This window comes from Spinacia oleracea, chromosome 3 (genome assembly GCF_020520425.1).
Source record: "Spinacia oleracea cultivar Varoflay chromosome 3, BTI_SOV_V1, whole genome shotgun sequence".
Taxonomy (NCBI): domain Eukaryota; kingdom Viridiplantae; phylum Streptophyta; class Magnoliopsida; order Caryophyllales; family Amaranthaceae; genus Spinacia; species Spinacia oleracea.
The window spans coordinates 154,293,631-154,321,330 of record NC_079489.1 but is presented as its reverse complement, the minus strand read 5'-3'; the positions used below and the strand labels follow the sequence as shown (position 1 = coordinate 154,321,330).

At 32.8% G+C, this 27,700-nt stretch overlaps 3 protein-coding genes across 4 annotated transcripts; 1 reads left to right on the top strand and 2 right to left on the bottom strand.

Annotated features, from left to right (window-relative positions):
* Positions 1-316: 316 nt before the first annotated feature.
* Positions 317-16,726, bottom strand: LOC110800423 (ABC transporter B family member 13-like). 2 transcript variants are annotated; one of them, XM_022005728.2, is made up of 11 exons: positions 16,350-16,726; positions 14,851-14,905; positions 13,557-13,732; positions 10,366-10,563; positions 7,819-8,078; positions 6,971-7,287; positions 5,935-6,158; positions 4,981-5,355; positions 3,762-4,194; positions 2,517-2,758; positions 317-1,620 (listed from the first exon to the last, which is right to left on the bottom strand). In XM_022005728.2, exons 1-11 carry the CDS (start codon positions 16,611-16,613, stop codon positions 400-402), a joined length of 3,765 nt encoding a protein of 1,254 aa, XP_021861420.2. In that variant the 5' UTR covers positions 16,614-16,726; the 3' UTR covers positions 317-399. The 2 variants fall into 2 exon arrangements, with proteins under 2 accessions (XP_021861420.2, XP_056695625.1); XM_056839647.1 differs by having other exon boundaries at positions 3,762-4,169; positions 5,001-5,355.
* A 5,777-nt stretch (positions 16,727-22,503) lies between these two features.
* On the top strand, positions 22,504-25,116 carry LOC110800421 (cyanidin 3-O-galactoside 2''-O-xylosyltransferase FGGT1-like). Its single transcript, XM_022005727.2, has 2 exons — positions 22,504-23,394; positions 24,295-25,116. The coding sequence occupies exons 1-2, from the start codon at positions 22,539-22,541 to the stop codon at positions 24,777-24,779; spliced, it is 1,341 nt and encodes a 446-aa protein (XP_021861419.2). The 5' UTR covers positions 22,504-22,538; the 3' UTR covers positions 24,780-25,116.
* Positions 25,117-26,102: 986 nt separating this feature from the next.
* LOC130470581 (desmethyl-deoxy-podophyllotoxin synthase-like) lies at positions 26,103-26,916 on the bottom strand. Its single transcript, XM_056840975.1, has one exon. It carries the CDS (start codon positions 26,914-26,916, stop codon positions 26,266-26,268), a length of 651 nt encoding a protein of 216 aa, XP_056696953.1. The 3' UTR covers positions 26,103-26,265.
* Positions 26,917-27,700: the final 784 nt, after the last annotated feature.

Genomic DNA, 27,700 nt, shown 5'->3' with positions numbered 1-27,700 from the left:
TGATTAGTCAAAATCTCTAATAGTGGTGTTTGGTGGGAGAGGATTGAAAAAGTGGATTGGATTCAAAACTCCAATTCAAAAAACGTTGCTTGGAGAAAATATTAAATAATTTCAATTTATTTTGGTTAAAGTTTTTCTTTTCCGAAATCATTTAATCTGGAGGAAAATATAATTATGACATTCACATTTCAATTAAGTTAGTCGGGATCTGACCTGGGGTTGTATTTTAAAGTGTGGGAACAAGTTCTCGTTATAATTAACAACAATGAAAGTTTGATCGAGGTGGTAACTCGTAAAGAGTCAATTTTATGGGGTACGTTAATTTTACAAATTTTTTTCCATATAAAATAAGTTTGGATAATATAAGTTCAGACAAAATAAGCCGAACAGGAAAAAGTCTTATTCTCTGGCATCAACTTCTTGTAAACCAACTAATTGGGCATATATACTTTGAGGAATGCTAAGAAGTTCCTCATGACTTCCGATTTCAACTACCCTCCCATGATTCATCACAACAATACTATCTGCATTATATATGGTCGACAACCTATGCGCCACCACAATCGTTGTCCTCCCTTGCATTACCTTATCGAGTGCTTCTTGAACAACCTTCTCTGACGCGGTATCCAACGCACTTGTAGCTTCATCTAGAAGAAGGATTAACGGGTCTCTTAGGATCGCTCTAGCTATGGCCACCCTTTGTTTCTGACCTCCTGATAACTCGCACCCTTTTCCCCCAACCTGTGTGTTGTACCCTTCAGGCATTCTGGTAATGAATTCATGCGCATTAGCAGCTTTTGCAGCTTGTATTATCTCTACTTCTGTTGCATTCTCATTACCATAACGTATATTATCATAAACTGTTGTCGAAAATAATGCAGGTTCTTGCTGAACCAAGCCTATTTTTTGTCTAATAAACCTCAAATTCAAGCTTCTGATGTCTACTTGATCAAGTAGTACAACACCAGAAGATGGATCGTAAAATCTCATAACAAGTGAAATCAATGTGCTTTTACCACACCCACTTTGTCCAACTACTGCCACACATTTTCCAGAAGGGATCTTTAAGTTTAAATCATTAAGAACGGTTATTTGTGTACGAGTTGGGTACTCAAATCTAACCTCCTTAAACTCTATGTTTCCTTTGATTATATCTTTTACTACTATCTTCGAACCAACCTTTGCAGAATCTATGATGGTTTTCCTGCTAATAATGGTGAATACCGACCTTAATGCTTCTGAACCTTTCATTATCTCAGATGTGAGTACAGATGCTTCTGCTACTGCAAAGGCCGTTACAATTAAGACCATGAAAGATGTGATGATATCTCCAAAACTGTCAGATCTTTGTTTAATGAGAACTGAAGCGTACCAGAGGGTAAGGGCATAGGAACAAAATGAAAGGAATTGTGATAAACCATAACCAAATCCTGATATATGCCCCCATACAAGTGCTTTCTTCATTGGTTGCCTTAATTCCAAGGCAAACTGTTCTGAAATCCTCTCTCCAGTTCCAAAAGCTGCAACAGTTCGAATATTTGCAATTGCTTCTCGAGCTAAAGAATTGGCGCGAGAATAAGCTATAGTGTTGTTTCCACCAAAACCTTTAAGGAAGTATTTCTGCACAGAGGGTGTGAAAAACTTGTATTTTACCAAAAAAAAAAAAAAATTAAAACTTGTTTTTTACCCCCTAAAAACGGGATAATATATGAAACTGTTATTGAGAACCACTAATTCAATTTCCCTCCAACTTTTTACTCCCCTCTAAGATTTTCTTTAACTCCTCCACCCTCTTCTCTTTACTACCATTAAACTTTGTCAATTTAATGAATTAGTGGGAGGAACATGCGAATTCATGGGAGGAAGAAGGGGAAGGGGAAGGGAGTTAAATACATGTAATCGTAGAAATAATAGAAAATATAATATCAGAGATATTACCGCTATCGTGGCTCGCCACATAACGATTTCATCTATTTTTCTATTTTCATGTGGTAAAAAACAAGTTGCAAAATGATAAAGGTAGCAACTTGCGACAACATAATTTGTTTCGCAACTATTTTTTAAAATTACATAAAACATATTATTATTAGATAGTAATTTCTATTTTTTAATTTTTAATTTACAAAATAAAAGGAAATATATATTTACTATAACCATTATAAAAAATATTTCCTTCTTTTTTAGGGATTACCTTATATATGGTAATATTTTCAGAGTAAAAATATGGCGTTTATATTACAAATAATTTGATGAGTCGCAGTCCAAGTGCCATCCTTGTGGTACCATTAAAAGAGTTACGCGTAGTATTGCGACACATATTATTTGTCGCAACTTGCGACCTTTATCATCGCCTAAACAAGTTTTATATTATTTTAGGTGGTAAAATACAAGTTTTAGTATTTTAGGTGGTAAAAAACTATTTTGCAATTTTTTTAGGTGGTAAAAACAATTTGTCATCACAAAAATAATGAGGAAAATTTGAAATAAGAATTCGGATAAAGAAGACAAATGTTTACCTCTGTTAATGAAGCTCCAATTAACAAAGGAAATATGGTAACAGTGACTGCTGCAATTCGCCAGCTGAATTTAAACGCTATTACAAATGCTGCAACAACGAGTGATGTGTTTTGCACAACGGTTGATAAACGCTCTACGAGAGTTGTACGGACAAGAGTTGCATCGGCAGCTAGCTTTGACAAAAGTGTGCCAACATTATTGTTTTCCGAGTCAAACCAGCCCGGTTCGTTGGAAAGCATAGCTGGAATTTAAAACAAACATTATCGACAACAACAACAACAAAGCCTTAGTCCCAAAATGATTTGGGGTCGGCTAACATGAATCGTCGTAGGAGATCGTTATTGTCACCAATCAAACCAGAAAGGAGCAGGAAGTAAATAATAATAAAAAAAAAAAAACAAGAGAAAGTGAAATTAATGAAAGTGAATCGATCAAGCACTAGTTGCATTGTTAGTTCTCGTATGTTTAAAGTCACAAATTAGAAGGTGCATCCGGTTGTATGTAGTTATACATGCAATCGGGTTTGAAGCACATTTTTTATGATTTAAAAGCACACTTTTCCAATTTAAAAGCACATTTTTGCGGTTTAAAAGCATAATTTTACAATTTAAAAGCACATTTTTACGGTTCAAGCACATACATTTTTTTCTCAGAAAATTTCTTTTTATTTTAATGATTGTGTTGTACTTAACAATACAAAATCACCCGGCTGCATGTGGAGCTACATACGGCCGGGTGTACCTTCTACCAAGTGAGTGCATATATGAAAATGCCTTAGTTAAAATACAAAGCTTCAAGCTATGTGGTGGAAAAAATATAGAGAATTTTCCACTTAAACAAAATAAAGAACTTTCTCATATTTACTACATTTTATGTTTCATATTATGTATTTACCACCTTATAACATGTTATTTCACATATACCACCTTAATTTTATGAAATATTTTGTATTCACCACTTTTTAACGATCAATTTTCTGTTAATTGGGCCTCACTTAATTCAACTTCTTTCATTAGGTTTCCAATTTAAGCAAGTTAGTTAAGTAGGGTCCACATGAACGAAAGTTTGGATGAAATTCGTTAATAAATGGTGAATAAAAAACATTTCATAAAATTAAAGTGACCAATTAAATTATACTCATTTTATAAGGTGGTAAATACAAAACCTGAAACTTAAGAAGTGGTAAATATCAAAATATCCAAAAACAAAAAGGATACGTAATATAAAAGAATGTCTAGAAATACCTGAAAACATTGCTAAGCGGATGCGAGAAGTGATTCTTTCACCCATAACTGTATAAAAGTAATGTTGCAGCAAATATATAGGAACTGTAATAGCGGCCACCACAAGAAAAAGACATGCAGTTACTTGAACATCATGCTTGATTTTGGCCTCAACATTAGAATAGAATGCCGTCAACATATTTGTGATACCAAGGGCAAATAAAGGGACTTGTATTCCAGTTAGAATTGCACCTATAGATCCAAGCAATGCATAAAGCCATTCAGATTTGTTTAGCTTAACCAGTTCCTTAAAGGATGGAGTTGGATCTTTGGCAGGCGAACCAACTACTATATTATTTTCTGTAAGTGTAGATGGCCTAGTTAAGCGACTTTCTTCTGGTTGCTGGTGGTTGATACTGGTGGGAGCAACTCCAGTGGTTAAAAGAGGGACCTGCTCATAAAAAATAAAAACACGTGAGGAAGTAGTCAACCATTGGTACATCAATGACACAAGCAACTAGTAAAATCGTGTAGCTATTTTGACCAGATAGCTCAAAATCACGTTGTATATTGAATAATTTATTTTAGATTAATAAATAAAGGATAAATTTTTTTTACCCCCCACAAAAACCGAAAAATTATTTTTAAGCACCTAAAAAACTAAAACTTGTATTTTGCCACCTGAAAAAAATTAAATTTTGACTTTTACCACCTGAAACCGGAAAAATAGATATAGGGCCTACTAATTCGATTTTCCTCCAATTTTTTATACTCCATGTGTGATTTTCTTTAACCTTTTCACTCTCCTCTCTTTACTGTCATTGAATTTTATTAATTTTGTGAATTAAAGCAGAGGAAAATTATGTGAAAATTCATGGAAGCAGGGGAAAAGATGAAAGTTAAATACATGCATGAAATCGTGGAAGAAGAGAAAATATCAGAAAATTACCGTTATTGTGGCCCTTCACATAACGTTTTGATCTATTTTTTTCATTTTTTAGGTGGTAAAAAATAAGTTCTAAACCTTTTATTAGGGGGTGACATACAAGTTTTAGTTTATTTATTGGTAGAAAACAAATTTTTATTAATTAGGTGGTAAAAAAAACTTATCCATAAAAAAATTAATTATTATTGGAAGCTACAGGGTATTGTAGCAAAGCAATGTTGGACCTTGTAGCTCAAATCAATTGTAACTAGACATTTGATGTGACAAACTTAGCTATACCATCTTGTAGCTCACCGTTAGAGTTTCTTTAAAGCTCGTTGAGTTTCTATCCTCATTGCCAAGTTCTGATACTTGCAAGTTGATTAATTTAGCGTACTCTCCTTGTTTTGTTGTCAACTCTAAATGCGTTCCCGTTTCAACAACTGTACCGTTGTTTAGAACAATGATTTGATCAACGTTTTTAATAGTGGATAATCTATGAGCAACAACAATTGTTGTCCTGTTTGACATAATTCCATCAAGGGCTTTCTGAACTATATGTTCTGACTCCAAATCGAGAGCACTCGTTGCTTCATCTAGTAGTAAAATCTTTGGGTTTCTCAGGATAGCCCTTGTAATGGCAATTCTTTGCTTTTGCCCCCCTGAAAGTAGTGTTCCACCCTCACCTACCTAAAAGGAAGGAAGTACATTGTGAGGCATAACATGCTAACATATATACAAGATACACTGATAAATTCGTCGGGGTTAACACAAGCCCGTACATGAGAAAAGATTGATCACATATAGGGGTGAGTAAAAATTAAATTGGGACAGAGGGAGTATGAAATTACATTTTACTAACCTTCGTTTCATAATGATCTTTATACTTTCCATTTTAGTCCGTATCATAATGTTCTTTAGATTGTGTCTTATACGAAGTACTTTTTTTGGACATGAAAATATACCACATTACCCCTCTTACCCAAACAAAATCTGCATCTTTCCACTAACTTTTTCTTTCTTTATTCATTTTTTTTCTTACACTCACCCACTTTATTACAATATATATCTTACTTTACTATATTTTTATTATATTCACCTATCTTTTTACACGATTTATTACATTTGTCTTAAAATTTGTAAAAATAGTAAATGTAAAGATCATTATGGGTAGTATAAGATGGTAATTAAAAAAACCTGAAACTTAAAAGGTGGTAAATATCAAAATATTCAGCCGTTGACGGCAGGGCATGCATGCAAGACTCTCACCTGAGTATGGTAACCATGAGGTAGATCTTGAATAAAAGAATGTGCATTTGCAGCTTTGGCAGCTTCCATAACTTGTTCCATATCTGCACCTTCTTTCCCATATAGAATGTTTTCTAATATACTAGTTGCAAATAACACTGGTTCTTGATTAACTAACCCCATTTGCTCTCTCAACCATTTTAGTTGGAGATCTTCAATAACATGCCCATCCAAAAGTATAGTACCTTTTTGTTTCATTGGCATAATAACAGTGTAAAATTCAGAACCCTTTGTGATTACAACATTCTAACATCACAAAAAGGATATTTTGTGGGGAACTACCTTTCATAAGTGATTTTGAAAATAACTAACTATTATCTTCATTTTTTTTTGTAGAACTATAACCTAACGTTTTTCATCCAAAATTACATCCAAGGGGCTTGATAGAAATAGACACCTACTAGGATTTAATTTTTTAGGATATTTGATTTATATTAGACTTCTAGTCATATTAGTGTTCCTAATTCTGTTAGGATTAATTCATATTGTAATCCCTATATTTGATCAATATAATACACTCCAATTCAAGGAGTTTATCATAATATAGCATGGTATCAGAGCTTAGGTTGTAGATTTAGCATCTACAATTTTTTTATCTCTATCTCTATCAGGGCCTACCAATAATGATTTTACTTCTAATTATCAATAACCAACCTCATATTGACCCCCAAATAAAGGTAATTAGTCCCAAAAATTAGTCATTAGCCACATATATTTGCAAATTAGAGTTTATAATTTGGGGGAAATTGCTTATAGTTAGGGAAAAATACCTTCAATTAATGGTTAATTACCAATAAGTAGAGATAAATCGTTACCAGGGGGCTCATTGGACGAAATTTTGGATGAAAAGTGGTAGTGTTACCAACAAAAATGAAGATGATAGGTAGTTATTCTCAATCAACTACATAAAAGGTAGTTATTTTCAAAATCACTCTTATAAAAGGTAGTTCCCAACAAAATTTCCTAAAAAAAAAACCGAAATAGCTAGCTAGAATACCTGAAGTTAAATCATAGAATCGTTGAACCAAAGAGATAATTGTGCTTTTCCCTGAACCACTTGGGCCAACAAAAGCAAATGTTTTCCCAGCAGTCACTGAGAAACTCAGGCAGTCAAAGATCATGTTGTTAGGCCTCGATGGATAAGAGAAACAGACCTCTCGAAACTCAATCTCACCAACTATTCTTGGCAATGTTAAACCAGAAACCAATCGTTTAGAAGAATCTGCTTCATTGTCAATCATGCTTACTATGTTTGTAGCAGCTGCATTCCCTTTAGCAATTGCAGCAAGGTTTGGAGCCGCATGACCAAGAGCACTACAAATATCAAAATAAGTTCAAATTAGTTCAGATAAGTTCAGTTTAGTTTAGATAATATAAGTTTAGAAAAAAAAAAGATTTTTTCCAGACATTTTCATATAAAAATAAGTTTATTTGACAAAATAATTTTTTTTTTCAGATAAAATAAATTCAAAAATAATTAGTCCAGTTAAGTTCAGACAAAATAGGTCCAATAAAACAAAGCCTTAGTTTGACAGTTAACTTAGAGTATGTTCTGTTCGACTTATTTTGACTCATTTCAGGCAAAATAAGTTAAGATAAGTTTAGATAAGTTAGGATAAATTCAGTTAAGTATAGATAAGCTAAGATAAGTTATGTTAAGTTAAATTCAGAAAAAATAAGTTTTTTTCAATCATTTTCACACCTAAATAAGTTTATTTCAGACAAAACAAAATTTCTTTTTCAGATAACATAAGTTCAGATAAATTAAGATAAGTTCAAATAAGATAAAATAATTTCAGATAATATAAGTCCCAATAAAATAAGTCGATTAGAATACAGCCTTACAATCCACTGAAAATGACATTGAAAATAGTGGCAAAAGCTTTGCCTCCATTAGTCTTCTGATGTCTGACAAGTACGCTAGCGTACCACAGAAGTAAAGCCCAGGTGCACAACAACAGTGCGAAGGTTAAACCCATGCCAATTCCTTTCGTAACTCCACTCTTCTTTCCCAATTCAATGGCTTTTCGAAGTGATTTAGTGTATGCCTTAATTGCCCTGCTTTCTCCTCCAAATGCGTAGACTGTGCGAATTTGTGAAAGATTCTGATCCATTCATATATACAATCAGAAGAGACACTGATTCTTAAATAGATCTGGTCAACACTAAATTAATTATGGACACTACAAGAAGTTATATCATTAATGACAAATTGACAACATAATAATAACGGTTAAAAATTCCGTCGTAAAAGGCTTTTGCGACGGGGCTACCAACCAAATAAAGACGGGAACAATCATCACATATTCCTTTTACGGCGGGCTAACAATGAGATTTTTCATTAATGACAACCCCCTTTTATGACGGGCTTGCGACAGGAATTTCCACTACTATTGATCTTTAGTGACGGGATTTTCCGTCATTAATGGTATAATTTCTTGTAGTGGGACCATGCCTTAAAAAAAATCAACAACTTAACTCTAATTTATTTTGATGTGTTTATTGGTAACAGTATTGGTAACAGTATGGTCATGAGTTGTAGTACATGTTATGCTTAGATAATGTGATTTTAAATCACGACTCACTTTTAAAAATATAGGATTACTTTGATTCAAAAAATGGTTATTATATCTAAGAAAGTTGGTATTTAATTTATCATATTCACTATAACAACAAGAAAAGTAAATATGTATGTAATTAAAAAGAGTATTAGAGTAAATTGTTGGCTTTAACTCCACAACAATATTATAGTTAGACCAGGTCCACACAAGAGCTAGTAATTCTAGAAGAGATCATCAATAGAGGTTGTCAAAGCCCATGCAAGGTAACTTGGTTTTAAGGAATTTTTTTTGAAACCCACCTTAATGCGAGAAACAATCTTTGAAAAAAAAACGTGAATACAAAACATTTCATAAAACTAAGGTGGTAAATATGAAATTATATTTTATAAGGTGGTAAATACTAAAACGTGAAAATTAAAAAATGGTACACTCTCCTTCTCTTTTTGTTCTTTACGTTTTTCTTTTTGGGTGTCCCAAAATCTTATTTACATTTCCTTTTATATTATCACATAAATGTCTTAATATTCTATCAAAATTTGTTTCAAATGATTATTTTGACCAATAAAATTCATTGAGTCATTTAATATCTCATACTTTTCCATTCGGACATTAAATATTTCACATTTTCCCAATATCAGAATTTTGATAAAAGGAAAACATTATAAATAATCATAATTTGTCTTGTTTAAATAAAAAAAATAGAGGAATCTCAATGCACATTAAGTAGTCGTCAAAACGCGTGCAAAACACCAAATTAACGTAAAAACAAAAAGAGACGGATAGAAAAAATATTTGAACGTAAAAAACATAATGTTACGAGTTCCAGCGTCTCTCCCGTGTGACCAGCCACACTATCAACTTGATAGTGTGACACGTACACTCTACTCCTATGGAGAAAGTTATTGACTGGTGTTACTTGACTTTCTATGCTGGTGTTACTTATACATTGTATTCGTTGTTACTTTTCTTGTTTTATTGCACTTTTCTTGTTTTATTGCAATTTCTTCAATTTCATGTTAGAGGTAACTTGTATAGACCGGTGTTACTTGTACATTGTATTTGTTGTTATTTTTCTTGTTTCATTGCAGTTTCATGTTAGAGGTTCCCTGTGTAAACTGATGTTACTCGACTTTCTATGATGGTGATACTATTACATTGTATTCGTTGTTACTTTTCTTGTTTTATTGCAGTTTCTTCAATTTCATGTTAGAGATTCCTTGTGTAGACGTACTAGTGTTACTTGACTTTCTATGCGGGTGTTACTTATACATTATATTCGTTGTTATTTTTCTTAGTTTACTGCAATTTCTTAGATTTCATGTTAGAGGTTCCTCATATAGACTTGTGTTACTCGACTTTCTATGCTGGTGTTACTTATACATTATATTCGATATTACTACGTACTTTTCTTGTTTTATTGAATGTTCTTCAATTTCATGTTAGAGGTTCCTAGTATAGACTGGTGTTACTTGATTTTCTACGATGGTGTTAGTTTTAGTTATTTCGATTTCTTCATTTTCATGTTAGAATTTCCTTAATTATATAATACGTAGAATAGTGTTACTTGACTTTCTATGCTGGTGCTACTTATACATTATATTCGCCGTTTATTTTTCTTGTGTTATTACAGCTTCATGTTAGAGGTTCCTTGCATAGACTGGTGTTACTTTATTTTCTATGCTGATGTTACTTTTAGATTCCGTTAACCAACGCACTGAGCTTTAAACGCGTTATGATTTATTTATAAGTGTGAACAAACCACACCATCAAGTTGATGGTGTGGCTCATCACACATACGACTTGAGGATCATAGATAATGATTAATGATTACCTCTTCAGCAATCTTCCCTGATTCAGCATAAGCAGTTTCAGCTTTTTGTGATAAGTTGGACAAAATTACAGTATAAGCTCCTGCAACAACCATTAAAGGAATAATAGCCACAGTGACAAGGGTAAGTTGCCATACGAGCACAAAGCCTATTATCATACCAACAATGGATTGTGAAAGATAACGAACACAATGTCCGATCTGCAATATTAGAATAAATCATTGAATTAATTATACGACCTACTACCATTCATAAGCAAACATTCATACTATTGAACTCCTTTTTTTTATTTTTTTTTTATTATTTTTTATTGAAGTTACGTTTTATAATAGTGATTTTGAAAATAACTACATGTAGTTTATGTGAAAAATTTGTCTTTTTTTTTTTTTTTTTTCCCGATATCACTACCACTTAACGTTTTTCATCCAAAATTTTGTCCATGGGGTCCACCAATAATAATTTACTTACAATTATCGATAACAAACCTCGTATTAATGTATAAATTACCCCAAATAAAAGTAATTAGTCCCAAAAGTAAGTTATTAGCCACATTGTATTTGCAAATTATTAAATTAAGCTTTGCTCTCTCAGTCTCTAAAATTGTGTTTGGGAACCAAGTTAACTTGAAAATGCGAGAAAAAAAATTAAACTATGGAAATCTGTAGAAAAGTAAATCTGAAGAAATATGTATAAATCTCTAAATTTTAATTTGTTTGGCTAATTATTACGAAAAACTGTGAAAATTGGAATATCACATATTTTTCACTTCTTTATTTTTGTTTTCCACGGATTTCCACACTTTTTCCATCACTTTTGAGAGGAAAAGTGTGGAAAATAAAACATGCATAATATAACCAGTTGATTTCCAGAGATTTCCACACATTTCATTTTCCTTACTTTTCCATTTATATTAACAAACAAGCTAAAATTAAGGAATTCTCTTATTTCCACAATTATATATATGGAAAATTTGTAATTATTAATCCAACCTTTTCCCGATTTTCTTTAATTAAGCCTACCTATGCGATATTTCTAAATAATCCAACCTTTATGACCCAACTACTATTATTAAGCCTGGATGACCGGTTACCTGCTACAAAGTCAATGAAAATTTGTAATTATTAATCCAACCTTTGCCCGATTTTCTTTAGTTAAGCCTACCTATGCGATATTTCTAAATAATCCAACCTTTATGACCCAACTACTATTATTAAGCCTGGATGACCGGTTACCTGCTACAAAGTCATCCTTAAAAACGTTGACAACCTAAAGTTGGTTTCCCTGCTTAAATATTGGACACGTCATCATCACTTGCCATGCACCTAAACAAAGATTTCATTTTTTTTCAAAATACCCTTAACCCTTCTCTTCTCTGTACCGTGTTTCAATTCCTCTCTCCTCCATTACTGCTGCTTCAACCACAATTGTACTGGTTCATGACATCATCAGCGATTTTCTTGTGGAAATAGATGACTTCATCCACGCGCATTCAAATTTCGTCTCCAAAATCGTACAATCGAAGGTGAACTTACCAACCTTAGCGTTTTTGTTCCTTTTTTGGTAAATGTTGAATTTTGGGCTTCCTTGATGGTCAGTTCGTAAAAACCCGAGCTGTTGCAATAATATAGTTTTTTTTAATGTTGTGGGATGTTGGTTATTGTGGTCTTGTTGAAAATTTAGAAAGAATAAAAAACCTTGAATTTGAAAAAGATCCATATCCAACAGGCAATTGCTTTACCCCAGCCATAGCAATTGCTGATTATTTTTGATGAAATTCGAATGGAGAGGTATGAGGGATCGACAATGGTGGAGAAGAGGTAGAAGAGAAATAACGGAGAGGAGTTCAGAGATGAAGCAGAAAATCGCAGAGGAGAGAGGAATGAAAATTAAAATAGCAATTAAAGAAAATAAGGGGGGAAAAAATTATAATTGTTATATGCCACGTAAGGGTGAATACCGCCTATAGCAGGTTAGTAACTTGTTAGGCTTAATAATAGTAGTTGAGTCATAAATGTTGGATTATTTAGAAATATCGCATAGGTAGGCTTAATTAAAGAAAATCGGGCAAATGTTGGATTAATAATTACAAATTTTCCTTATATATATACACTTTTCCTCATTAAACTAGCCAGGGTTCCAAACACACTGTAAATGTTCATCCTGGTTTGACTCTTTTTGTCTCACAAAAAGATTCTAAATAGGAAGAACAAAAAGAGACGTAGGGAGTATAATTTGGGGGAAATTGCTTATATACGAGGGAAGTTACCTTTAATTAGGGTTAATTACCAGTAATTAGAGCTATATTGTTATCACAAACTCTTATTTAAGGCTGATTTACGATAAATATTGTAAGGCAGATGTAAAATTAATTCAATATGCTTAAAATTTACCACGATAATGTAAAAGTTATCTAGTGACCAATAATTTGTTTTGTCTTTAATAAACGTTATCCCTTCAAAAACTTTAATCTCTATTATACAAGGGAATGCTTGAGGTGTCGTCAAAAAAATGATTGTCAATTTTAACCTTAACTAAAATTAGAAAAATAAAAACAAATTAAACACAAAACATTTTAATTTATATGAAAAAGAGATTTAATTTAAAAGATATTTACCAAAATCACCGGATATTAAAACTAGGAAAATGGAAAAAATAATTAACTAATTAAATATTACAGTGTGTGCATTTTAAAATTACATAAACACATCACGTTATAGAAAGCTAGTAATTTACAAAAGTTACCATGTAACCCTATAGCAAATTTATCGAATTTTTTTGTATCGTATAAACTGTTAATCAAAACATGTTAAAAATTACCAAAAATATGTAAGAGTCACCAAAAAATATGTAAACGTTATTTTGATGTACAATAAATTTATTATACACCAGATGCATCAAGACTTTTTTCATTATTGGTGGGGCTCTTGGACGAAATTTTGGATGGAAGGTAGTTATTTTCAAAATTACTATAATAAAAAGGAGTTCCCCACAAAATTTCCATTTTTCCTAATGTTTGATCATATTCCGTATACACAAATTCTTATTTACAAGTAGTATCGGATCGGAGTAAAGTTAACTCGATCAAAATGTTTAAAAGTTATCCTAATGTATGTAAAAGTTTTGTATTTTTTATTGATAAAAGTTTTCATTTTAACAAAAAATATTTTTTCAAAATCACTGATAATGTATATACCTTGTCACCTATGGCATCCTGCACCAATATTGTATCACTTGAAATCTGAAAGATCAAACTTTTGTTCTGGGCTTCTGTCTCAAAATAATGAATATCTTTCTTCAAAACTGCACTCATATACTTCAAGCGCATGCGAGCTGCTTGTCTTTCTCCGGTTTGCTTCCAGGTTGCGACGCCTGAGATGCATAACGCCGGAAAAAAAATGACATATTTTCTCCGTTCCTTAAATATTACATTATGGTTGATTTTACGTCGTCTAACACATACTTTTACTTTTAATTAATATCTCGAATTATGTATAAGTAAAGTTATAAAAAAGTTAATTTTTAGATAATATTACATTTGTTTTAAAAAGATCTTTACACTTACTATTTGCACGGACTCCGGTGCAATATTTGACCGTTAATATATCAAATTATGTATGACAAAAAATTATAAAGTTTGATATTTATAAAATACATTTTGTGACCAATCTAACAAGATATCTCATGATAATTTTTGATAGGCATAATAGTGAGAATTTATGGTCAAAGTTTTGATTATTGGACACATTTTTCAAAGCGTAAAGAATTTAATGAAACGGAGGTAGTATATATCGATACGAGTCTAACAAGATTTCATATGACTACAATTTTCTTCACCAATTCTTAAATGGACTTTGTCCACACTAAATTTATTGTGGACCATGTCTTAAAATAAATTCAACAACTTGTTCCTAATTTATTTTGGCATTTTATTAGGATTATTATGAAAAAAAATACCAAACTAGTGCCGCTGATACATGTTGTGCTTGAATAATGTGATTTTGATTCATAATTCGCTTTTAAAAAACATAGGGTTTCTATGCTTCAAAAATTGGTTACTATGTCTAAGAATTTTGGTGTTTAATTTATTACAGTTACTATATGAGCAATAAAAGTCACTATGAGTGTAAAAATGGTGCTAGAGAAAACTATTGATTTTATTAGTGTGGACCAGATCCACGCAAGAATAATCCAATTTTCTTAGTTATAAATCACAAAAGATGACCAAATGTCTAGTATGATAGTGTAAAAAACAAGATAGTGTGATATTTATGGAACGGAGGAAGTATATCAATATACTATATAGCATTTAAATTAGAGATCAGGACTCAAAAGTCAAACAATATGGCCGAAATATATAGTACGTAACTGTAAAGATTATTATAAAACGGAGTTAATTAAGTATATCATCAATCTTGCTTATAATTTTTTTTTTTTTTAAAAGACAATATGGCCAAGCAGAAAGTTAGCTGAAAATGAGTTGAGCATACCAATCCAAGAAGATACAAGCATTACCAATCCAAGATAAACCAGGTACATGGACAACTGCAATGGAGGGGAAACAAAATCAAGTTACAAACCGGTTAAACTTATAACATAATCGAAAGAGGGAAAAGAAGGTAGCAAAATTAACGAATTACATGACGATATTTTTAGGCGACATCTAAAAATTAGCACCAAGAACTAGAATGTGTATCCCTTAAAAAAAAAAAATAGAATCGCTCAAGAGTAATCGGTTAACGTGTATACTTTTTGTTTAAAAAGTTTCACAAATATTGCACCATATATATTTATTGTAGAAAATTGATTTCACAGTACGAATATCCAAATTTATCCTTACATGTTAACTATTTATTTATTTATTTATTTATTTATTTAATGCCTCAATTACATGAGCAAGTTTGTATCTTATCCTTTCTCTCTATTGCATGTTCCAACTGCAAAAAAATATGCTTCATCTGTTCCATAACGATGTTCTATTTCAAAATTTTGACACTATTTACAATTGAAAAGAATCTTCTAAATTATTTCCAATATACTCCGTATAATAATGATTAAGAAAAATGTATATTCATGTGGGTTATATATTATTGGATTCGTCGTTTCACTGAGTACTTTGAGAATTAATATCAAAATTTTGGGTGATGATAAAGGTCGCAAGTTGCGACAACATTTAGTTGTCGCAATCTTACGTGTCGCGGTATGATTAGTACATAATAAGCGCTACGTAGGTTATGCGTCATCATAATATTTTTACTATTAATGCAATATTTTTACTATGAAAATATGTAGATAAGATAATCGATATAAATGAGGAAAAAAATTAGAATATTAAGATTTTCCTACCTTTTTTGAAACATGTATAATAGATTATATAAGTTATATATTTTAGTTTCCAATTTAAATCATGACACATAAGCATGCCATGTCATTATTGTGACACGGCTTAAAGGTCGCATGTTGTGACCTTTATCATTTTCGTTGATGATAAAGGTCGCAAGTTGCGACAACATTTAGTTGTCGCAATGTTACGTGTTGAAATCTAATTGATACATATAGGCGCCACGTAGGTTTGCGTCATCACAATATTTTTACTATCAATGCAATATTTTTACTATGAAAATATGTAAATAAGGAAATCGATATAAAGAAGGAAATAAATTAGAATATTAAGATTTTCCTACCTTTTTTTGAAATATATATAATAGGTTATATAATTTAAATATTTTAGTTTCCAATTTAAATCACGACACATAAGCATGACATGTCATCATTGTGACACGGCTTAAAATTTTCGCAAAATTTTATACTTCGTAATTTTTAATGTTGTGTAATGAGATCGATAAACTAATGACATAAAATGTGCATTGACTAACATGAAAAATATAAACCGAAAATCATTATAGAACGGAAGTATACTAGTATCCAACACCCATAACGCATTACGCAAATAAATATTGAACGGAAGAAGTATATGAATGTTTAATACCTGTGAAATACGTGAGGACAACAAACGATGATTTGATGAAAAACTCCCTAAAGAATCAATCATTTGACCAACTAGCACAAAGAATACAGGAGGTGCAGCACCATGAATACAAGCTCCAATGCTTCCAAGTAACATCAAAACACAGTCTAACCTTTCCGCAACCGCGAATAAACCACACGACCACAACAATGGCGGTGACGACGACGATGGTGGTGGCGGTGACGGTGACGCAACTCTTTTAGAGTCATGTTCGATGTCTTCCATATGTGCGAGATATATACTGTCAAATTAACCAAAGCTAGCTCTTTAATTAGTTTGAATTTAATTAATTAGAAACTGTAAGAAATATGGATTGTATTTTAGTAGAGCAATGAAAAAGCTAGATTATATATTTTCTTTTTATTTGTAGATAGATTGATGTATTATGTATTCATATCATTTCGAGCGTACAGTTTGGCCCTTGACTGGTTCTAGGAGAAGACCCTTTCAAGTTGTGGCCCACTGGCCCGACCCGGCCGACTACCGCCATGATCAACTATAGTCTGGTCCCCCTGCCCGAACCGAAAAGCCCGTTCCTAATTTATGGTTATAGGCATGATTTTTTGTGTTAAAGTCCGTGCTTTTAAAATTGAAATAGAATTCAAAGTGGCAAGGGGTATCTTAGTTCAGGGCATGAATTTAAGAGACCGCGTGTTTTAAATTACCGGTCTCTTGTTTAATAAATAATACTCCCCCATCCCACATTTATAGTCCCGTTTATTAAAAAACACGAATTTTAAGAAAAACAGAATATAGTATATGAAAAAGTGGAATAAAGTACAAATGATTATTGAATTGCAGAAAAAAGGGAATAAAGTACATAGGAAAGAGCATATAGTACATAAGAAAGAGTACATAGGTAGAGTTTTCAATGTATTTTTAATTAATATGATACATGGGAAAATGGAGACTTTAATAGCCAAAATTAGAAACAGGACTATGGTGGTGTTTGGTTGTTAGAGGATTGATAAAAAATTAGAGGATTTGGCCAATTTAGAGGTTTGACCAATTCAATCCTCTAATCTAGGTGTTTGGAAGTAAGAGGAATGAAATAGAGGATTGGGATGAATCCTCTAATTTCAAAAAAGTTGCTCCAATGAGCTTTTTCAATTAGAGGATTGTATTAGGTAAAATAAAAAGACAATTTAGTCCTCAAATTGCAAAAATTACACACATATCAATCATGCATTAATACCCATACATTTATCATTTGGATTCACCGATTTGCAATAGCTTAATCAAATAATTAAAATGAAGGTAACAACACTTGCAACAACATAGAAGATGAAGCTAAACAATAATAGAACAATACAAAATGTCAAAAATATTTGAGATCAACTCGAATTTTTAAACATCTTGATCGTCCAATGAACCTTCTATTACCGCTTATATTAATAAGTCCTTACGTAGTACATTTGTTAAACTTATCTTATTTGAGTTTAACAACCTTGTTAGATGAATCATGAATGATTTGTAATGCTCAACTTATTTTGACTTATTATAGCCAAAAAATTAATGTGAAAATAAATTCAAATAAGTTAATGGTGCTTACCTTTTCTTTATTCACTTTAATACTTAAATTTATTACTTTGATTACCTTTTATTTTTATATTATTTAACTAGACATTTATTTCTTAAATAGATGATGAATAATATAATAATGAAAAAAAAATGAGTTTCTTTGAAGAGTGTAATGTAAACTTTTGTTTTCTCTTAGTTATTCCTATTTTACAAATTAAACATTTAATGATTATCTTCGTAAAAGTTGTTGGTGGGATTAACAAATTTTCAATTTTATATAAATGTTGTTTAATTATTTTCATGTTAGTACATTTTATTCCGATAAAAATCTAACCATACATATCCATATATTTAGCAATTACTAATTCTCTATAATTAAATAAGCCAATGTCCTTATTGGTAATTTTACACAATCAAACAGCTATTATAAATCAGCTATTTACCAAACATTTTTACATAGCCAGCTAATACAATCAGCTAGTCAAACAAGCTAATACCAACAGCTAGTCAAAACTGCTAATACAATCCGCTACAGCTAACAGCTAACCGCTATTTGCCAAACAGGGCCTATAATTTTTGCGATTTAAAAAATAGAACTATAATTTTGGGACGGGGAGTAAATTGACAGTCGTAATCGGTCACTTATGTGTGGTGATAGATTGATAGGTCCGTACTTCCGTATTTTAACTAATGTTAGTATTTACCTATGAGACCAGTTGAATGAAAGATTTGGTCTCTTTACGTTTACCGTTTCTTTTGTTTTATACACTTTTGGATCCGCCCCTGTTAATTAAACGAATATACGTTACATAAGAATCAGTCCGAGTAACATATATAGCTGGCCAAATAACAAGCAATCACGTACATTGATTAATATAAGGAGATCGAGGAATTCACATGAGGGGGAGCAATAGTTGAACTAGCTAATTAATTAAACTAAACTGAAAATGGACGTGTATATATATAGGAAATTTTGGTATTTACTACCTTAAAAATACATCACTTTTGTATTTACTACCTTATGAAATTTTTATTTTAAATTACTACCTTAAAGTTCCAATTTTTTTTCATTTACTACCACTTTACAGTTTTCTCATTTTAAAACTGGGATATTTCTTTCGTTTCTTAACCGTTTAAAGTGATTCAAAGTTCATTATTTTCCTTTTTCTATAAGGATTTAATTGAGAACGACATTTCAAAATAATTCGTTTGGTGATTCATAAATATTTTAAAGTTTTAAAGATAATATTTAATATGTTTAACCTTTTACAAAATGTTAAAAGCAAGATCCCTATGGAATCGTTACACATAAACGAGAAGAATGGGCCTTGAATCACTTAAAATGATTAAGAAACGAATGAGATATCTCAATTTTAAAATGAGATATCTCAATTTTAAAATGAGAAAACCGTAAAGTGGTAGTGATTGCAAAAAAAATCATACTTTAAGGTAGTAATTTATAATAAAAATTTCATAAGGTAGTAAATACAAAAGTGGTGTATTTTTAAGGTAGTAAATACCAAAAAAATCCATATATATACTATACACCGGCAATAGTGGCAAATCTTACTCGATCTCTTAATCGTGCTACAGAGGAATTCGATCATGAAATTAAAGGATAAGATATCGTTACCTAGTACGACTTCGTACCAAGTATTATTAGACAATGAAGTCCTGCTTAAATTCGACCTTCTAAGAATCTAAGGGTTGCACTTGCACTAGCTATCAGATTTTTGCCAGCCATTTTGTGGCGTTTGGAATGGTCATATTTTCAAATCGGGCCGGGTTGGGCTACATTTCGGGCCGATTTTGTGTGACCTAAACCCGTAGCGGGCTTTACTATGCACAACTTAAACAAACTAGCTAGGGTTTACAGCTAGGAATAGCGTACAAGTAATTTATCGTTGCCCCTTAACATCCATAAGTACCACGTTGCATCCTGAACCCCTACATATCATATCAGAGTGCGTCACCGTGGACCCCTTTGGAGATTTCCGTGTGTAAGAACTTGAATGATTCAAAACATATTCTAACCGTAATTGTAGATTTAAATTTGAGTTGAGACCGAGAAGGGTTCTCCTAACCCCCCCTAAAGTGTCTAGCCCGTTAACATTGACCGGGTTGGTCTGTGTCACTACAAGAAATCGGCAAAATCACGACTGCCAAAAGTAGTTGGTAAAAGAGCGTTTTTCCTCGCAAAAAAATTTACCGACTACTTATAGTCGGCAAAGGATTGTCGATAATATCCTAGTCGGAGTTTGGCCAAATTCCGACTAAAAAGTAGTCGGTAAATGAGTTCCAAGCCTAATAGTGCACTTCACTTTACCTTACAAAACAAAAAATACATACCACAAGTTCACAAGATGTTTTAAATTATCCCATCATCTAAATATTAAAGGAAAAATTTATAGATATAAGTCTAATTTTAGAACCCTTCAATTTCAAACTAGGCGATGGAAAGTAAAATTACCTAGAAAATCAGCAGTGTTATGCATGTTATTTTCCTTAGAGTTACAACTTTACGAGTTACGACTACTCGATATAAGTTTATTACCATTAGTACTAGGGGTGAGTAAAAAGTCAGGGTATTCTGAATCGGAATCGGAATCTGTTAGGAACCTGCGGTTTTGGTTCCGGTTCTCATATTTTTGAAACGTGTACCCTATTGGGTACCCTATACTCACTAATTGTTACATGGAGTATCCAAAATAAGGAACCGGACTATATAAAAATGTTTCATATTCCCAAAATATAAAACAATCCAAGCTAATTTTAGAAAATATAAATATAGAATTACAACTTAAGTCCAAACTATAAAACAATTAAAGCCCAAACCATAAAGTAGATAGTTTTTCAATAAAATATCAATAATTTAGTTAAAACTAGTATTGAAGCCCGTGCGATGCACGAATTTGTCAATTTTTGTCATATTTTTGTTATTATATCATCGTATACAAATAGGTGATTTATAAATTATATGTATAATAAAAAGTAGAATTCTATTGTATGCTTAATAATAGTCATCATAATTTAAATCTATGATATGAATAATAATATCAAAAGTTTATTGTAAATAAAACTCTATTACATATTTGATAATTATCTAGGCATTGAGTGTTTTATATTATTATTAATATGCATAAACTCTATTACGAATATGCATAAGTATATAGAATGCAGAATTGTATAGAATGATCCCATAAACTCCATTAAAATTAATGAGAGGTGACACAAAAACAATGAGTATTAAAATTTGAGGACTAAAAAATTAAATTACGAGAATTACAATTTCTTAATTAAAATCAGAAAAAAGCAATAAAAAGTTATTATAATTAATTTGCTACTCTTCTTATGAATCAAGACACCCTCCCTTACTTTATCCTTGGTACGTGTATCCAACCTATAAGTATGGCATAAAAATTATTGTGCAAATATGCTTAAGAACAAATAGAAATTTCACTCATTCTCACAAATCAAACAAAGTTGTTGGACCAACAAAATTACTATTAACCTAACAACAATCTATCTCCCTTTTCAAAAAGATACATGTCGCAATTTATGAAAGGGGTCAATATTTCATCACAAATTCCCTTCAAAAACTTATATGTATATAATTATATATATATAAAAAGTAGAAAAAAAAATAGGATAAATTTTAGTTGGAATCTATCTTTATTATATTATCTATCATCTTATCATATTAAGTGGTCAATCATGGCAAGACTCTATTATTATTTATTTAATTAGTTAATAGGTTAATTATATATGATGACGTGGAAATCCTACATGGACACTCTAAATGCTCTCCAAACACTACCTTGAATCAGAACCTTTTCAGGAACCTGTTGGTTCCCATTTTAAGGAACCTGTTGCAACAAGTTCCAGTTCCGATTCCGATTCCTATTCCTGAATTTTAACAGGGTACCCTGTTATGCTCACCCCTAACCATTACCATCATTTTATTACCAAGGACCTTTTTGTTAAAATCACTTTCACTTTTTAGGTTTTTTTTAAAGGAAGACTGGGAAGGGGGATTGACTTTTTGAGTGATCTGAATGTTCGGTTGCTCGATCAACATATGTGAGCTGTACTGATCGAGTTAGTGCTCCAAACGTGCTTATCAGATATATTTGAATCTCTAAATTTAGATCATGAATGCAACCTTTGTATTTTTCTAAATTTGGAATAATACGAATACGTAGTACGGACAATATAGCAAATTTTAGACCTAGTCATCTTGAGCTAGACCCGACCCAAAAAGTAAATTTGGACAGCTTTTAGGCCCGTTTGAAGACCCGACACGATTTTAGTTAATTTAGGTGAGTTTTAGGCAACTCAATGTTGGAATTTTAGTTATAAAAATAACCCAAAAAGCCCGTTATTTATGGCCCGACATAACGGGTTTTGGGAGAGAAGACATAAACCCGAACTTTAGCGCAGCCGGATACAACAAAATGGGCGGAATTGTACAATTGTGACCCGGCCCAGCCCGCCTTTTGATCAGGTTTAGCAAATTTGCCTATAAAATGACATGTTATTTTGTGTTTCTCTACAACCAACACATCCTTCAAAAAAAATAACATATCCGGAAGTATGGATAAGAAAAATGAAAGCCCTTTGCATGTAGCAATGTACTCGTGGTTTGCTCTTGGCCACCTTACATCATTCCTACAATTAGCAAACAAACTAGCTAAGAGAGGTCACAAAATCTCTTTTTTCCTCCCAACTAAAACCCAACCCAAACTAACACCTCACAATCACCATCCTCACCTTATAACCTTCATCCCGATCGAGGTGCCCGCCGCCAACGGGCTACCTTCCGGGGCCGAGACAACCGCCGACGTACCCTACGAGGACCGGTCTCTAATCATGGCCTCTATGGACTTGACCCAGGATACCATTGACTCCTTCCTTGGTCAACTCAAACCCGATCTAGTCTTCTTTGACTTTACCGAGTGGCTACCCGGACTGGCCCGTAAACACGGGGCCAAGTCCGTGTACTACGCCACAATGTTCACGGTTAGCGGGGCTTATTTCTTGCCCCGGGCTAGGGCTCAACCCGGCGGTCAGGACTTGACACGGCCGCCACCTGGATTCCCTTCCTCCAAGTCGGACATGATCACCTTGCGGGCCCATGAGGCCCGCGAGGTGGGGTACGCTGTAACCCATATGGAATTTGGTGGGAAAGGAAAGACGTTGATTCAAAGGCATGCCGTTGCTCTAGAAGCATGTGATGCCTTTGCAGTCAAGAGTTGTAGGGAGATGGAGGGGGTTTATAGTGATTTTATTCAATCGGTGTACGGAAAGCCCGTGTTATTGGCCGGGCCGGTGGTGCCAAAACCACCAGCAGCTAGGTTGGATGACCAGCTGTTAGGGTGGCTTAACGGTTTTGATAAGGGTAGTGTGATCTATTGTGCACTTGGGAGTGAATGCTTTCTAAGTAAGGACCGTTTTCAAGAGTTGCTTCTTGGTCTTGAACTCACAGGTAAAAGAGAAGTATTAATTAATTATTTTCCTAGGATGGAACAAGTAATATATATACTATACTGAAATAGAGGTATATGGATGTGGAGTTAATCATGATAATATGAGAACCTAATTATTGTTTTCCATGCCATGATAATATGTGGTAATCTATACCTAGTATTTAAAAAGGAAAATTATAGATAATTGGATGACACGTATCACCCCCAATAAATCACTTGGAATAGTGGAGTACTCCTCTGTCCCGGCCATAATTATAGTTTATTTTGACTAAAAATACGGGTTTGAAGAAAACTGAAGCATAAAACATGTGAAAGTGGAATATAGTACATTGGTGAGCTAATATGAAAGTTAATTAGTGAAATTGCATTAATATGATAGTTAATTCGCTCCATGATGCATTTGAATGGAGCTAAATCTCAAGAAAATTGTTACGTGGATATTAACTAGGTTACTTGGTAAAGTTTTGAGGGATGGTACCCAAAATCTGAGTTCGAATCCTATCTACGTACAACATTTATGATCTTGCCCTAGCTTTGTGGCTCTATTTACACACAAAAAAGCATGACAATTGTTACGATATCACAAATTATAACTTAAACCTATATACTTGTATGTAGTATCATGTAATATACACTACGTGTCATATCATGCTTAGCAATCCACACTAGATCAACCAGTACCTATGCAATGCACGGTCTTAACCGAAAGTATATAGTAATAAAATTTGTAATTAATTTAGGTGAACTTACTAGTAGAATATATAATTGACAATTGCTTAATTTATATACTTAAGTATACTTGTTTACAATCATAATAATTTGATCATACATGTTATTACCTTCGTTTCCTAATAATCTTTACACTTTCTGTTTTAATCCGTTTCATAATGTTTTTTCAGGCAAGCCGTTTTTTGCTGCTCTGAAACCACCAATCGGTAACGTAACGGTAGAGTCTTGTTTACCGCAAGGGTTTGTAGAGAGAACAAAGGGAAGAGGAGTTGTTCATGGGGGTTGGGCACAACAACAACTAATCCTACAACATCCTTCAATTGGATGCTTTGTGACACATTGCGGCGCCGGATCTTTATCGGAAGCTATGGTTAGTGATTGTCAATTGGTATTGTTACCTCAAGTTACCGATCAATTCATCAATGCTAGGATGATGAGTTTGGACTTGAAAGTTGGGATTGAAGTCGATGAGAAATTAGGGAATAATAAGGATGGAATTTGTAAGGCAATTAAGGAGATTATGGACCTAAAGAGTGATGTAGGAAGGGAAACAAAGAATAATCGTAAGAAATGGAGGGAATTCTTGTTGGGAAATGGGCTTGAAGAGTCTTACATTAGTGGATTTATTGAGAATCTAAGAAGTTTGGTTGGATGAAAGTAAGGCGATATATGGTGTAGACGAGATTCGATCTTAAATCTTGGGTACTATTTCCTCGATTAATGCTTTACCAACTAAGCTAGAGTAGTTGACATCCGCACCTCTATAGTCTTTTCACTTTTCTTTTTATCCTTCTAACAAGTGTTGTGCAGCTCGATCGATGTCTCGAGTTGCTATTTAAATATATACCATACTATGATTGATCATTGATAATTATTTTTGAAAGGTTCTACTTTCGTATGTGATTGATCCCTGAATAATAGGAGGAATTGTATTTTTCTTTTTGAAATGTTTTTATGTAATATTTATTCATTTATATATTGCTTTACTGTATTTTTTGGGACATCGAGAAAACATACGGAGTACAAATTTTCCATACGGCTTGTTGATTCTTATTTAAAGTGGTGTGTAATAAATATTGTGCATTACAGTAAAATTTAGGTCAAATATTTTAAAGTTGCCCCGCAATAATGTAATACTACTAGTTATTTATTTTTTTAGTGATAAAATTTTCCGGTTTAGTAAAATTTATCTGTTCAGAATCACTAATAGTGTATACAAGTAACTATGTAAGTCCTTTAAAATGTTTTTCCATCAAAAAATTATAAAAGTATAAAAATTAATCAAAACATGTTAAAATTACCAAAAACTGGATAAAAGTTATCACAATGTACCATAAATTTATTATTTTCTTATTGAAATTATAAGTATGTTTGATACAAATATATATTTGATCTCACAACCTAAAATCTAAACACTGATCTATACGAAATATTTGGTATGAATTTAGGAAAGAAAATTAATAAGAAAGGAAAAGAGTAATTTTAACTGTAGTATTAGTGTATAGTATTACCATTATAAGTTGTTTGATATACGTACATTGGGAAAGAAATCATTTGTAATAAATAGATCGAGATTGATGAGGTAACAATTTTATTACCATATATAGGGTTATGAGAGGTAACAAATAGTGATAATGGTTACCCTTAAGAAACGGATTGCGTTATCACACCTCTCATACCAAACATTAGCTAATGGAAATAGTTAAGTGATTCCATTTTCATCACTTGAAAGCATTATACCAAACGTGCTCTTAGAAAATACTTAAGAAAACACATAATCGTGTGGGGTCATGTTTGATCATACTTAAGAAAACACATAATCGTGTGGGGTCATGTTTGATTCGTAAATATCAATTTTTAATAATTTTTTCTTATCCATAATTGTAGATATTAATGTTTGAAATCGTGCATTGGCAAACGTGACTAAATAACTGTGTCATATAAATAAGAACAGAGGAAGTACTACGTAGCTGGGCAGTATACTAGTATTCATTAAGCCATATTTTATTACAACTCTTCGTTCAATCAAAATATAATAAAATGACAACAAATAAATGCTAGGAAATTAAGTTGCACTCATGAATTAATTACACGCATTCACTCACAATTTTTGTTCACTTTTGCATCAAAATAGGTATCGATCATTTGAAACCTGAGAGATAATAAAGTGAGGGAATCACTTGCAAATCAACTTTCTTTCTTCCTACTATCCCAAATGTTTCATCCATGTCCAAATCTTTTGGTTTACTCCCATATGGCAATTCCCAATCAAAATGGTACAATAACATGGCTAGCACGAGCTCAATCGTGGCTATACCTAGTCCCATTCCGGGGCATATCCTTCTTCCTGCACCAAACGGGATTAATTCAAAATGAGTCCCTTTGTAATCTATCGAAGAATCTTCAAATCTTTCGGGATTAAACTTTTCAGGATCTTCCCAGTATTCAGAATCTCTTCCAATAGCCCATGCGTTAATGAAAATCCGAGTTTTTGGAGGTATTATATAACCTTTAATTTCACATCGATCCATAGATTCTCTTGGGATTAAACAAGGAAAAGGAGGATGAAGTCTTAGGGTTTCTTTGATTACAAATTTCAAGTACTCGAGTTTGTCTATACTTGCTTGGTCAATCATCATCAAATCTTTTCCTTGGAATACTTGTCTTACCTCATTTTGAGCCCTTTCCATTACTTTATGGTTCTTTAATAATTCAGAGAATACCCATTCTATTGTTGTTGAAGATGTTTCACTTGCTGCACCAAACAACTCCTGTATATTTTGGTAAAACATAAAGATTGATCATTAATTAATAAAAAAGTATAAAAAAAGTGATGTTTTAAAAATATACTCCCTCTGTATTTGTTTGGGCTCCCAATTGATTCTCAATTGGGCCACTAAGTCCAAAGCCCAATGGCTCTAAACAAACAGCATCAAACCTACCAAATGGCTAGTCAGCCATCCATCAAGGCCCAAGGCCCAATAGCAATAAATGACCTATGGGCATTTATTATGCAAACACTATAAATAGGCCGCCAAGGCTCACACCTCAAGGTACGTCCAATTTATCGCCTTAAGACTACTCTTTTAGAGAACTTCTCTCTAGAATCCGAGCATCGTTCTTACTTAGGCATCGGAGGGGCTTTCCTCGGAAACACCCCCGAGGCTAGTGACTTTGCTCTTGCGCAGGTGAATTCGGACTCAACTCATTCAAGCAAGCAAGATCTTCAACACATACGAAAGGGCCTTCATTCGAAGCTCATTGTTTCCATCTTTACAACACCGGAACAATTTGGCGCCGTCTGTGGGGAAGAACACTTCAAAGCCTTTGAAAGACATCAATCACCTCTTTCCGCGAAAATGGTTAATGATGTTATTAACAACAATGATGACGATATGATAGTGCAGTCAGATTCAGAATCTGACCAAGAGGAGCACCCTCAATCGATAGCGAGGTCATAGCCGAGTAGGGCTACGACCGCCACAAACCCAGGACCTCCAATTCCAAGTAGGGAGGAGCTCACGGCGGCCATGACCATCATGCAAAACTTCCTCTTCAATGAGAAGCAGCAGGGAT

What these genes read in the sequence shown, in the direction of transcription:
- LOC110800423 (XM_022005728.2), bottom strand. Translation starts at nt 16,613, where the DNA reads ATGGAAGACATCGAACATGACTCTAAAAGAGTTGCGTCACCGTCACCG. An exon ending in AGGATGCCATAGGTGACAAG is followed by an intron (nt 10,564 to 13,556) that starts GTATATACATTA and finishes CTAATATTGCAG; the next exon opens with ATCGGACATTGTGTTCGTTA. An exon ending in GCTTTAAAGAAACTCTAACG is followed by an intron (nt 4,195 to 4,980) that starts GTGAGCTACAAG and finishes ATTTTTTATGAG; the next exon opens with CAGGTCCCTCTTTTAACCAC.
- LOC110800421 (XM_022005727.2), top strand. Translation starts at nt 22,539, where the DNA reads ATGTACTCGTGGTTTGCTCTTGGCCACCTTACATCATTCCTACAATTA. An exon ending in TCTTGGTCTTGAACTCACAG is followed by an intron (nt 23,395 to 24,294) that starts GTAAAAGAGAAG and finishes ATGTTTTTTCAG; the next exon opens with GCAAGCCGTTTTTTGCTGCT.
- LOC130470581 (XM_056840975.1), bottom strand. Translation starts at nt 26,916, where the DNA reads ATGTTTTACCAAAATATACAGGAGTTGTTTGGTGCAGCAAGTGAAACA.